Genomic DNA, 13,093 nt, shown 5'->3' on the forward strand with positions numbered 1-13,093 from the left:
TATGGACTCAGTGGATGCACAAACAGTCATCTCAGAGCACCAACACAAGAAACCTACTGTTCAGTGGCTGTGTAGGTTGACCCAATCAATAACTTAATTATGTAAGTTAAATGACTAAAGCTAGTGTTACAATTTAGAGAATTAGTGCAACTGAGAGTGAATGGTCTGCTAATAAAACAGATGCATTAAACTGCAGCATATGCATAGGATAATTTCTTAAATTTTTTTTTAATTATTTTAAATCAAAATAATGTTTGTAGAAATATTTTTTGCTATATTCATTTGGATCAACACAGTGTTGAAAACTCCTGGATTATACATGGTGATCTAAATGGTTTGCCACTGTAGCCCTTCTGCATCTTACAATTCTATGCAGATTATTCCAGATCAGAAGCCCTTTCAGATTTGCAAAAAGTCTCCTATTCCATTTATTTACCATTGTTTCAAAGATACTTAAAATAATCCTCAATTAAAAATTCGTTTGGATTTTTCATCAGTTTATCAATTCACACATTTTCAAAACATCATTCTTATCAGTATGTATTAAAATAATATTTTTTGCATAGGAAAGAAGTTTTGTTATGCCAACTTCATTCAGAAACAGTCCCATTTCTTTTGCCACTAACCAGTCAACAAAATCCAGTCCATACCTGAAATTATTGTTTTTTCTAGTTTATGTACATACTGGCTGGCTGCAGTGTTTTACTGTTCATGTCTTCCACGTCTAGGATACCAGAAATAAAGTTAACAAAACTAACTGCATATAAACTCACCCTTATTACAGAAAAGAATTTTTAAAAAGGAAAAATGCCACATAACGGTATCTAGCTAGTAATGCTAGATTGCTAGACAATCTAAATCAGCAGTTGGAAAGTAGGATTTTATAAAGTTTACAGTCTCTTTCCTCCAGTGAACTAAATAATCAGCGACTGACTTAAATTATATAGAAAACCACAGCCTAAAAATCACATGGCACTACAATACATTTTGGTGTTTAATCATCTTTGTAATCACTGATATCAAGTATTACAAGTAATAGACAGAGCTTAACAAGACAGTTAACCAAATACGTTTTCAGCTGCACATAAAAGTTGATGAATACAATTTCCCGTATTCAGCTAGATCTATGGACAATTAAGAAACACTTCAGAAAACAGCATGTTCAGCTAAAACTTAAATAACTCAGAGTTTCAGATCTAACTGAAGGAGGTGTTTCCTTTACCTTAGAAGACGTTCATATTTTTGATGGGGCAAAGCAGTACGATATCTTAAAGCTGATATACTGATCACATACAAACAGGATGCCGAGTCTCTTCCCCACAAACAAGGATTAATAAGTTTTATCTTAGTAATTAGTTTTAAAGGATATTAAATGTTTAAGAAAAAATAGAAAAAAAAAACAAAATTTATTAAGATTTAAATACTAACCAAAATGCTTCAGAGAATATAGAATTTTTTTCCCTGGGGTATCTAGAGGTTCAGATTTCTTACAAAACAAAAATTAATCTTAAGTTGATATCATCTATTTCAGACTATAACTACAGAGTTTATAACTGTGTTCTATAGTTTCTTCTCTATCGAGAAAACCCTAAGTACAATGGATAAAAGATCAGTAACTGCTAGGTATAAGGTGATGAGGTGAGAAGACAGATAGAAGAACAAGAGGTAGGAAAGTTGGTCAGAGATTGTGACTGGGGAGTAGAGCGAGCCAGTAGACAAGGAAGGAAAACATTCATGGAGGGAAGATCAGAAAACTCAAGATTTTTATTTATTTATTTATTTTTTTAAACAAAAGACTTAATCAAAGGCAACCAAGGCTTAAAAATGAGTTAAGGATTTAAAAAAAAAAAAAAAAAAAAAAAAAAAAAAAAAAAAAAAAAAAAAAAAAAGAAGCAAGTATAATATATTGCCACATAGTGGTTTTGTGCTCTTTTGTTTTTGAATGAAGTTTCTTTTACTCAACTTTTGACTCTTTGATTTAATGATGGTTTGGCTAGTTTTAGTTAAAATAGTTATAGATTTCCCTTTCATTTTCCATTCTCTGGACATCAAAAAAATCCTTCCACATTTTCTAGAAAGACTCACATATACACTCACACAGAATTAAAGATGGTCACAGTAATAGTAGCCCAAAGTGGTTACATTCAGATATATTGAATTGACTCTAAAAAAGAGGATAAGTGCATCTCTACACAATTACTCTTGGCATCTAAAAAAAATGGCTGTTTGTCCTGTCAGTCACTTCTTGTGGTAGAAAAGGGGCAGCAAAAATAAAACGCACAAAAACAACATGGTAACTGCACATTAACCGGGAAGCTGCACCCAAATTCCTCAGTGGACACTTCCCTCTCATCTGTCACCTTCAGCACTTTTAAGGGAAACTTAAGCTCACCAATGCTGTAAAAATGACTGACAGCCTTACCTAGAGTGGGATTTCCTACCTTTTATGCTTGTTTTATTTATTTTTAGCTCTATTATTACTGGCCCAAAGTAATACTGGATACTTACACAGTCAACATCAGCTACACCTACTCAGTTGGTACAGGTGCTGGCCCAAAGTCAATATGTTAGTTTCTTAGACTGACCAATAGCAATGGGGTGTAAAATGATGTGGGGAAGTAAAAGAGTACGAAAAGACATGACAGAAATCCAGGAATTAAGGTATGAAATACAGATGCTAAGCAAATCTCTTTCACTCCTGTACAGTAACACTTCACGATGATGGTGCCTTCAAATAGGGGTGAAATATTTGGACTCCATAGCTAATAGCCAGATCTTAAAAGAGCCCTAGTTTTCAACTTACTCATAATTCTGCCAAGACACTTAAATGCTCTAAGACTTGAAATTTGGTCTAATTCAGATTTATCTCTGTCATGATTTTTATTGAATTCCACATCATAACATCATGTTGTAAGCTCTCAGTACCAGGGGCTGCTGTAAGCAATTCTTGGAAATCTGACTTAGCTCTACCTATAACTCATCCCTTATATGTATTAAAAACTAGGAGCACTATTACCTTCATGCAACTTTTTGCACTTCTTCACCTTTAGTTCAGGTATTGAGACTGTATAATCTACATTGCATATACCTCTGTCAGTTAATACCACTATAGTCACAGGAAATAATTACAAAAACCGAAAAAAAAAGAATGCAGAATGGGTTAATCCAATACAGACACTCATCTAAATAAAGTAAGCTGTGGCAGGATATAATTTTGGTAAGTTTTTCAAATATTTATAAAAAGGATCTACATCTATCCTAGCTAAAATAAACGAAAAACAGTGAGTCATCATAGTTAGGATAGGTCTGCACGGCACAGATCTAACTCTGCCTTGCTTCTCTCTGCAAGAATCTGAAGGTGGTCTTCCTTATACAGAACCCCTTTACATAGGCTGGGTAAAAATCTGCAACAGCAGAAACCTTACACACAAACAGGTGGTTCTCTTTATTTTTCTCTCCTTCCTACTTATGCTAATGGTTAATGAAAACAGTAGTAAAAGTTGGTACAATAAAAGTTATATTTCCACTTGTGAAAAATTAATATTGCTACTGCCACTATACCACATATTAATGAACAGTTCATAAGCTATTTCTGAAACTTCTCCTTGCTTCTCACTAAAAAGGAGAACAACTCACAGCATCTAAAGCAGAATAGATTCCTCAAGAACTCTTCTCAAAGAATTCAAATTTTTGTACATTTCTTTCCTTAGGAAAACAAGATCGATGTTTACATTCATATGCACGATACAAAAAATGGATGCTTTGAAGGAAGACTCTATTACACTCTAGAGAAATCTGGGAAAACTTTCTGGAATCCCAACAGTTGTGGTTTATTTTTTCCTTTTTCTTTAAAAGAAAAAAAGAAAAAAAAAGGTAAGAATTTCTGAGGTCCTGTAAACTCAGATAACGCTATGCTTATAGTCTAGATTTCCCAATTTGTTTCTTTAAGAAACTGTTGATTAAAATGGTAAAAAATGATAAAAATTTCCCATTGCCATGAGACTGGATTTGTGAGTAGAATTATGACAAAGTCAGCATCAGAAGTTCTTTATATGTCTCCTTTACATTGGTAGTGTCATGAAACCAGATTGTTTTCTAAGGTACCTCATCCTTCACACTATTTACATCAAAAAGATGAGAGATGAGTATTTTACTTTAGCATTATGTAATATTATTTCTCACTGTGGTCTGAAGTAGAATCAGGAAAGCATGAACAGGAATGATATGTTGCATTAGTACACTGAAATTCAGTCATCTGCAATCTCATCTGAGAGGCTACTAGGTGAATAGTACAATAGTACGTGAACATATCCTCACTGCAAATTCCCCTAACAGATTGCAAATCCTCAAGTTTCAACACTGTTACACACACATCCCTGCTATCTTTCAAAAACTCACTTCTTTATGCAGACAGAAGGTGCCTTACAAACAGCAAAATGTAATATTTGATAGAAATGGTTTCTGTCTTCATAGGTTTGTACAATTGCTTTCATATTTACAATTGTAAAAGTCTAATAAGTGTGTGATACATGGATGCTACTTGTCATCTCCACCAAAAAGAATTTATTATTTTTTACCAAGACAGTTGAATAAAATAAATCAGGGTAACAACAGAGTTTAAATAAACATCTTAAACGTAGCTGAGTAAAAAGATGGAGTTGAAATTTAATTCTTAACAGTAACTACAAATCCAGCCCCTTAGGCACAGTAAAGATGCCTTCAGGGACTCAATTTTTCTACCTAGACCATTTCACTATTCCAGGTGAAACAGCGCCAAAAAAGTAACTCTCAGTACCTAGCTGCACAGTGGGGGGGGGGGGGGGGGGGGAATGAAACACAAGCATCAGGCTTGAAAGTCCTTCAGTACCAAAGCCAACTTAGAGTTTAACTACAGCATCTGAGTTTATAGCATGTATTACAAATTAGCTCACTTAAAGAGGAAAAAGACTTCCTCTTATATTACTAACCAAGACTTTTGCAGGCACTGTGTCCACAACAGATTCTTAAAAATGAATCAAGGAACGTCTTACCTTGCATCGTTGTTTTTGTGGGTTCTGAAAACAAAGGAATGAGCAGGAGGTAGATGAGGTAGACAAAGGAGAGTCCATTGTAACGGAAAGCACAGGCTGTGAGAAAAGAAGAACATACAGCTTAAAGATAATGTAATTTAACAGCATAGAGTAATCACAATTTGAATTTCTTATTTACCGTAGCAACTTTTCACCATTTTTAATATAATTTCTATGCAAGCCTTTAAGTGTCTGCTTAAAATAAGTAATGAAATTAAAACTCTTGAAGTATTCTTACATTTTAAGCTTAGCACTAGAGACTCAAGCTACAAAGACTTTGTATGGAGTGATGTACAGTCAGTTACTAGCACAAAGTTCTACATTTCTCATCTGTAGACTCAGAAAGCCATCCTCCATAAAAATATACAGAGATGCATAAATCAGAATTCATGGCCTCTCTTTAAGAATATACCAGTATCTAAGGCAAAGGATCAGTGTTATCAGCTGGCCTACTACCACCAGCAGTAAATTTATGAGTTAATAACAAACAAAAATAACTTGGCTGTGACTTAATTTCAGTACATTCCCTATTAGCATATCTTGTTTCTTGATCTCCATTCAAGTATATTTTTTTCCCTCAAGAGATTAGTGTTTTAGAAAGCTACTCTGCCACTGCAAAAACTATGATCAAACATATGTTTAGCAAGATAAAAGAGTAAAAAACTGCAGCAATGCAATTACTGTTCTGCTCCATAACTTTATTTGACAAATACATATGTTCTTAGGTAGAATAGATTCATTTGTAAGGGACCTACAAAGATCATTGAGTCTAAGTGTCACGTTACTATTATGAGCTTTCTCCAAATGCCTCTTAAACACGCACAGTGCACCAACCACCTATTTAGGAAGCCTGTTTTTGTCTCTAACTAGCCTCTCAGTAAAGGTATTTTTCCTAATGTCTAGGCAGAACTTCCCCTAATGGAGCTTTGAGCTATTCCCGCACATCTAGTCACAGGATACTAATAAGAAAAGATGAGTACTTCTCTCTCCAGTTTTACCCCCAAGTAAGCTGTGGAGAGCAAAGGTCAGCCTCCTTATCTTCAAGCTTAAAAACCCCATGGCCCCAGCTGCTCCACTTTATAGGGCGTTCCCTCCAGCCTTTTAACCAGCCTGGTTAAACTTCTCTGGATCCATTTTATATTGTGCAGACTAGAAGTGGACACAACATTCAAAGTGAGGCCACGTGAATGGTAAATAATGATGGGATAATCAACTCATTTGACAAGTTGGCTATGGTGCGTTTAACACACCCTAAAATGTTGTTTGCCTTGTTGATGTCAAGGCATGCTGCTGGCTCACATTAAGCCTGCTATCACCAGCACTTCCAATTCTCTCTGCAGTGCTGCCCTCAAGCCACTTATCTCTCAGTTTGATTTTGTGTCCAGTATTACTCAATCCCAAGTGCAGAATCTAGCATCTATTTTTGAACTTCACACAACTGCTGATTCCCAGTTCTCCAAGAAATCTGGATCCCTCTGGAAGGCCTCTCTGTCATCCTTCTAGAGAGTCAACAGCACAACAGCATTTCACAGCTTAGTATTATCAGCAAAGTTGCTAAGAATGCATTCAAACCCTGCATCCAGATCACTGATTGATGAAAACATTGAGCAGAACTGACCTCAACACTGAACCTTGGGGAACACCACTTGTAACCAGTCAGACGTAGCCCCCTTCACTATAACCCTTTGACCATTTCTATTCAGCCAGTTCTCGATCCAGTGTAGCATGTAGCTGTTCACCTCACACTCGGACAGCTTGGCTGGAGGCATGGCATGCTGTGAGTGATAATATCAAAGGCCCTGCTAAAATGTAGAAAAAACCCTACATTTACCATCATCCACTAAGTGAGTGACTTTACCATAGGCTATCAAGTTCTAATACTCAAAACCATGAAGAACAATGCACTGAATATTAAATCTGCTTCACACTCTAGTAAAACAACAGAGGATGATCCATAAAAATTAAATGACTCATGATAATTTGCAGTTCCTTTGGCATTCACAAAGGTCTCCAAGGCAGCTGTAAGCAGATGCCCACCAGGTTGGAGATCAACGGAATTCCATCAACAGATGAAGCACCTGCACAAACGATTTCCTGGTAAGCCAGGTAGCACAGAAATTTCTGGATATTTGAGTTCCATTGGTCAGTTTGTACCATCAGTTCTGTCTCAAAGTTACTGCAATTTTAGGATTTAAGGTTTGTTACCTCTCCTCAAAACCATCTAATCGATTAGCAAAATTAATTTCAGAAGAATTATTTTTGAACTATATTTATCTTTAAATTTACTGCTTTCTATTTCCAGAACTGAGGAGACCGTGTACTCAAAGCTTTTCTACTCTGCAACTATATAAACTGGACTATTAAAAAACATCACTTTTCCATAAAAGCCTTCCCTTATCTTCATATAGCTGTTTGCAGAATTATCAAAGTATTTTGAAGATAAATGTGTATATCTTTGTAAGATATATATATGTAAGATATCTATGTATATATATTTATTTCCTAAACTGAAAGTGAAAATTGTTAGTACCCAAGAAGCCCTTAGATAAACTCAGCTTCTTAGAATAAGATGCTTTACAGATTTTTTTGTTTTGTTTTTTTTTTTAAACTTCAGGGCACTTTCCCTTGGGGAAAAAATGAGTACTCTGTAACACATAAAATTGAATTCTCCATTCATAAGTGATTATTTGAAATATTTTTGTTTTAGTGCATAACTCCATACATATCTATTTCTACAGATAGATAGATAACTTTCAAGCCAGGGTCGCAATGGCATCTAATACAAAGCTATGGCAATTTAATTCATCTTTATTCCATAGGAGTTAGAAAATAAATGCATAGAGAAAAAATATCATGCAGACTTATAAAATTTCTGCAAAGAGTATCATAAATTCATATCAGAATATAAAAGATAGCTGCAGTATCCTATACTTCTTGTATTCAATCATTTGATCAAAGAGATAAATTAATCACAGCCAACTGATGTTCATATTTCACTACATCTGTAAATGTATTCGTAACTCTTCCGCTATAAGTAATACAAGTCTTTGAAAACGCATATATATGTGCATTCACCAAAAAAAACTGCTGAAGCCCGCTCTTATTTATTTTCAGGAATAAAAGAGAAATCTTTTAGTCTCGCAATGGAGAACATTTGAGAAAAAAAAAAAAAAAAAAAAAAAAAAAACAGTTTTATAATTTTTTGAGAAGTCCATGTCATGATTTCCTCATACAGGTAAAACAAATGAACTAAGAGGGTTAACATGCTTATAATACAAAATTTTTCCAATGATGCTACATTCACTACAGTAAATATTTCTGTTTAGCGCCTTTTAAAAAGTCCAAGGAAGAGCAGAAGCATTAACATAAAGATTTATAATTTCTATTAGATAAGAATATCAGAATTTGTTAGGTTGAAGAACCATTCTCTTGCCAGCCTTTTATTTGTGTTTTTCAACTGAAGAATTGACATTACAGCTGGGAATTCGTAGATTACTAACATCTTAAGTGTTTTTTTGGCATAGTCAATAGAAACAATATTTCAGCACTAAAAATGACATTCATAATTGTATGTTGCTTTATCCTAACTTTAAACAACAACAAAAACTACAACAAAAGCACCTGAAACATGCACTGCACTGTGATTGCACGAAGTCATGGTCTAAAATTATGTGAAAAGCATATAACCCTAAGTGAGATGCCTCTCAAAATTAAGGTTTGTTCATTTTTTTTAGGCTATACATTTTAAATGTCCCAGCCTACATGTTCTGTAGGTTCACAGTCAAAAATCAAAAGAAGGGATTCTGAGACAGCCTGCAATTCATCACTCATTAAGAAACATTGATAATATTTGATCAAACTATTTTAGCGAGAATCCCAGAATTAGTATGAAAACTATTTTTCACATTTTTTAAAAATAAAGACAAATTTTAACTCATTCGTAAGATAAGCATGTGCTGTACCAAGAACCACCTCACAAAAGAAAGTTAATTTCAAACATTCCACCAGGTACAGCTTTGGAGGTCTGTAAGCAAACAATTAAGACCTAATTCGGATGACTGAACTAGGCTAAATTAGAAAATAATTTCTTTTAGGCACAATGCGTGAACAAGACACTGGTGTACACCCAACATGACACAGTTCTGGAGTTCAGGACCAAACTGTAAAATAACTTCTAAATCAAACAAAATCAAAATCCTGCAAATCAAGGTACTATACAAGGCCATTCTTGTATGTATATCATGAATAATCAATCCTTACTGGAATACGAGATTCCCCTGGATCGTCAATCAGCTGCTGTCCCATGACATGATTATTACGGCTCTTCACTTGTCCTCCAGTAAGACATTACACGGAAAGCTTCCATATCTTTAGAACATTCAAAACTTTAGTTTGTTGGTTTTTTTTAATGTAAAACTATATATATTTATTTTAACCTCAAGCATTTTATTGATATTAGGCTAATCAAGGCTAGCAGGTCCTGCATTAGGCTCCAGACTGCCTTATAGTGGCAGTCCACCACAAAAGCTCCAGAACTTCTTATTCTTCACTGTCTAGGGTTGTTATAAGCTGAGTCAGAGCTTGGAGAAAATTACCCCTGCAGGCACAATCCTTTGAGGATTTGCAGGGAGGTCACAGTCTCAACCTGTTCCCCAGGCAGGTCCCTGACACCCTGGTCACCCCACTCCCTGGCAGGGTGGGAGGACGGGGCCTTGCTACCTACCCTGAGAGAGATGGGGGTGTACATGCCTTTATCCACTCCACAGTTATGAACAAACTTAGTTCTCACTGGCATTAATGCTAAGTTCAGATTTTCTAGGCAACGTTTTAAAATGTGGTAAAGTGGATCATACTGATTTTGCACAAGTTCAAGAATGAGAACATTTTCAACTCTAAAAGAGAGAAGGACAGTTAAAATGTATAGAATAAGAACAACTCCAAATAAAGAATTTGGAAAGAAAAATGAGTTACAGAAAATAAAAAGTAAAATATATATTTATATACACTATCAAATATTGGAGATATGAAGTCAAGACCTGAGAAGATCGTTTTACTGCTATTTGGAGCTGAATACACTTTTATTAAACTTTCTATTAATACCCTACCTTAATATCAAGCACAAAGTTGAGAAGAAATGAAAACAGAATTTTACTTCTTTTTATATGGGTTCATGCACAAGTGCTTTTGAAAATCTACAAAAATGCAGACATGTGATCTTACACAAAATATTATTAAAAAAAAAATCAGTAAATTGTCCTTCATTATTTAGTTACGGTCTCAGGTGCCTTCACTGCTCAGAGAGGGATGTGTTTGAGGAGAAAGCTCATAAATATCACATCCAAACTACAAAGCTTAAAATTAAGATTGTATGGCTTGTACTTTTGTCTATGCATTATCCACATAATCAAGTGGTGAAAAGATAAGCTCATTTACTGTTGGCTGGATAGAATGATCCATTATAAAACAGGCACACAACTGAACCTCTTGGGGAAAAAAAAAGCAGCAGTCACTCTTGTCTCCATCTGTCCATGTTCAAAGGAGAGCAAGACCCACGTCTGTTTCAATTCAGAGACAAGTGCAAATCTTCTTGTATGTGCTTTGATTTCTCACTTTCAACTAACACAGACGTGACCGAGAGCAGTAAAAATAATAAAACAACTATACTTAAAATTAACACTGTTGGTCTAAGAATTTGTATCACCGTGTTCTGAAGATGAAATACGCCATTCCAGTTTTTATTTCAGAGATATTCTGATTTTTTTCTACAAAGTTCTTTACAATATCAAGGAGGAAATTGCCACTCATTGTAACATTAGATATGTTATAAAATAAACAAAAATAAAATGGGAAAAAAAAAAATCAGCTATTTTTATGAAGAAAACTTCAAATGTGACAACGCATACAGTGTGCAGTGCAGAACAACGCCAACTCAGGGTAAGTTACCTCTTTCATCATTGAATACTCCCTTCCACATGGTTCATCACAGCACTTTTATAATCACATTTTTCCACATGGTTCAGTGTCCATCAGGAGAGAAGACTCCTGGACAGTGAATATTTTTTCAGTCTATTTATTTATTTGTATTTACTTTTTTCCTCTTTCTCAGCAGCATCAGTACACTTTTTGTCCATCAGAAATCATCTGGAATCAGTTATAACTTTGTGGCAGACTGTCTGGGAACTGAGTGCAGGGAGAGAAGACAAAAAATGTTGTTCTTTCTTTCAGCTCTAGAAATACATTTCCGGTACCGCAGTCACACTTTTCAGTTGCTTTTGAAATGAAGAAAATGAACATCTTAGATGTGAGCACAATACAAACACCTTACTCATAATTATGTATTCTTAAAGACTATTCTCACAAACCAATCCAATGTCAATAAGCTTCTTTGACGTGACTAGGTATACAAGCATTTCTGAAACAAAAATCATGATGGACACCATCATCACTATGTTTTATCATTAGAAAAATCTACAGCACATTATAACTCATTTCAAGTTCAATTGCAGACTCCTACTGTCCCTTGTATTGCCTTTAGTTTTTGACCTTTTTACATGGTGTCAGTAAATCCTTACTCAGTAAATGAATCTGACAAAGTCAGGTTGTTGTTTGTTTGTTTGTTTCTATTGTTGGTTGATTGATTTTTCGATATTTCTTTATTTTCAATTCCAGTATTTTCTATCACACTGGTTAAAGCTCATTCCAGGCACTCTTTCCTCTTCGCCCACCCACTTTACATAAATAACGCACGCCGAAGTAAATTCCACTCAGAAAACAGTGGTCCCAGCCTCTGCCCCCAAAAATGGAGTTGACAGTGAACTTCCCTTTTTCACATGACAAAATTAGACAGCAGATCTGGGATCTATATCATCCTCAGGCTTCAATCAGGACGGAATGCCAGCCATCAAAACAGTGAACACTCAACTTACTGAGCTCAGGAAGACTGCCTGGTTCTTGTCCCTGCTCCAGTAGCGCTCAGGAATTTTATCTGATGCCTGTTGTAACGATAAACGCATGAGCTTGTATTTTCTCTCCAAGCCTTCAATTCTCTTTCTAGGAAAGTAACTGGGAACTAAACAAACCACTCTGCTCCTCATTCATCTTCCTGGGATGAGAAAAGTGTGTTCCTTGCCCCCTGGATATCCAGAAAGAGCAATCTGCTTGTTCTGCTACAGTTGCATAACCCTGACAAGACTCAAACTAAAAATAACAGCAAACACAGAACATAGACGACGAACAAACAGTACTGCTAAACAACATCAACCAAGGACAGATATGGAGACACTTGTACAAGAGATAGATTTCCACAAGCAGATCTCCGCCTTCATTTATAGCCACTAAGAATCTGTTAGTTACCAGGAACAGCTACTGTGCCAAATTCTCCCAGCAATTAGAAGTGAAATTTTCAGCATATGTTTCTAATCCTCCACAGCTATCCAAACTCATCATCTTTTAAAACACAGAAGTCACCATAAATCAACTGACATAAGATGCAGAAAGCAGCATAACTTTTTTTTCCCTAGCTGTTGCTGATGCTTACACTAGTCCTAAAAAAACTCAGAGTCAGAGGAAGGACGTGGCAAAAAAACTAATGCAGACAAATGCCTCTAAGGAATATAAACATGACTAAACATCAGAGAGGTGTTAACACTAAGAAATATAAGTGGCATTAGTGAAGTTACAAGTAGGAATGCAGTGTTTAAAACTCTGCTATTATTTATTCCAGTAACAGATAGATAGACTTCCTTTCTTGGTCCATCACTGGAAAAAGAGCTCAGGAGGTTGAAACTGAAAGTCATAAATCTGGGTGATGACACAGTGCTTTAGAGCATGCTACCACTGTGTTTACCAGAGGAAACAGAATTTCAAAAGTAGTTATCTCCAGGATATGTCAATTGTGTAAAAAAAGACCAAAATTCATGGTTCTTGTAGTCACACCAAGTTGATGTTTCTTGTATAAAATATGTGCTGTTGTTTAAAGAGGAATTGTGCATTTCTTTCTCCCTTTAAAATATGCTAACATTTTT

General features: G+C 35.3%; 1 protein-coding gene across 1 annotated transcript in view; it reads right to left on the reverse strand.

Moving 5' to 3' along the window:
- PIEZO2 (piezo type mechanosensitive ion channel component 2) overlaps positions 1-13,093 on the reverse strand; it is a gene marked incomplete at both ends in the record, with an annotated part of 287,728 nt that overhangs the window by 229,387 nt on the left and 45,248 nt on the right. Inside the window, one exon of the mRNA XM_079533880.1 lies at positions 5,031-5,126. Coding sequence (XP_079390006.1) covers positions 5,031-5,126 — 96 coding nt within the window. The remainder of the gene's footprint in view (positions 1-5,030; positions 5,127-13,093) is intronic.

Source organism: Tetrao urogallus, assembly GCF_951394365.1.
Source record: "Tetrao urogallus genome assembly, chromosome: 3".
NCBI classification, from domain to species: Eukaryota; Metazoa; Chordata; class Aves; order Galliformes; family Phasianidae; genus Tetrao; species Tetrao urogallus.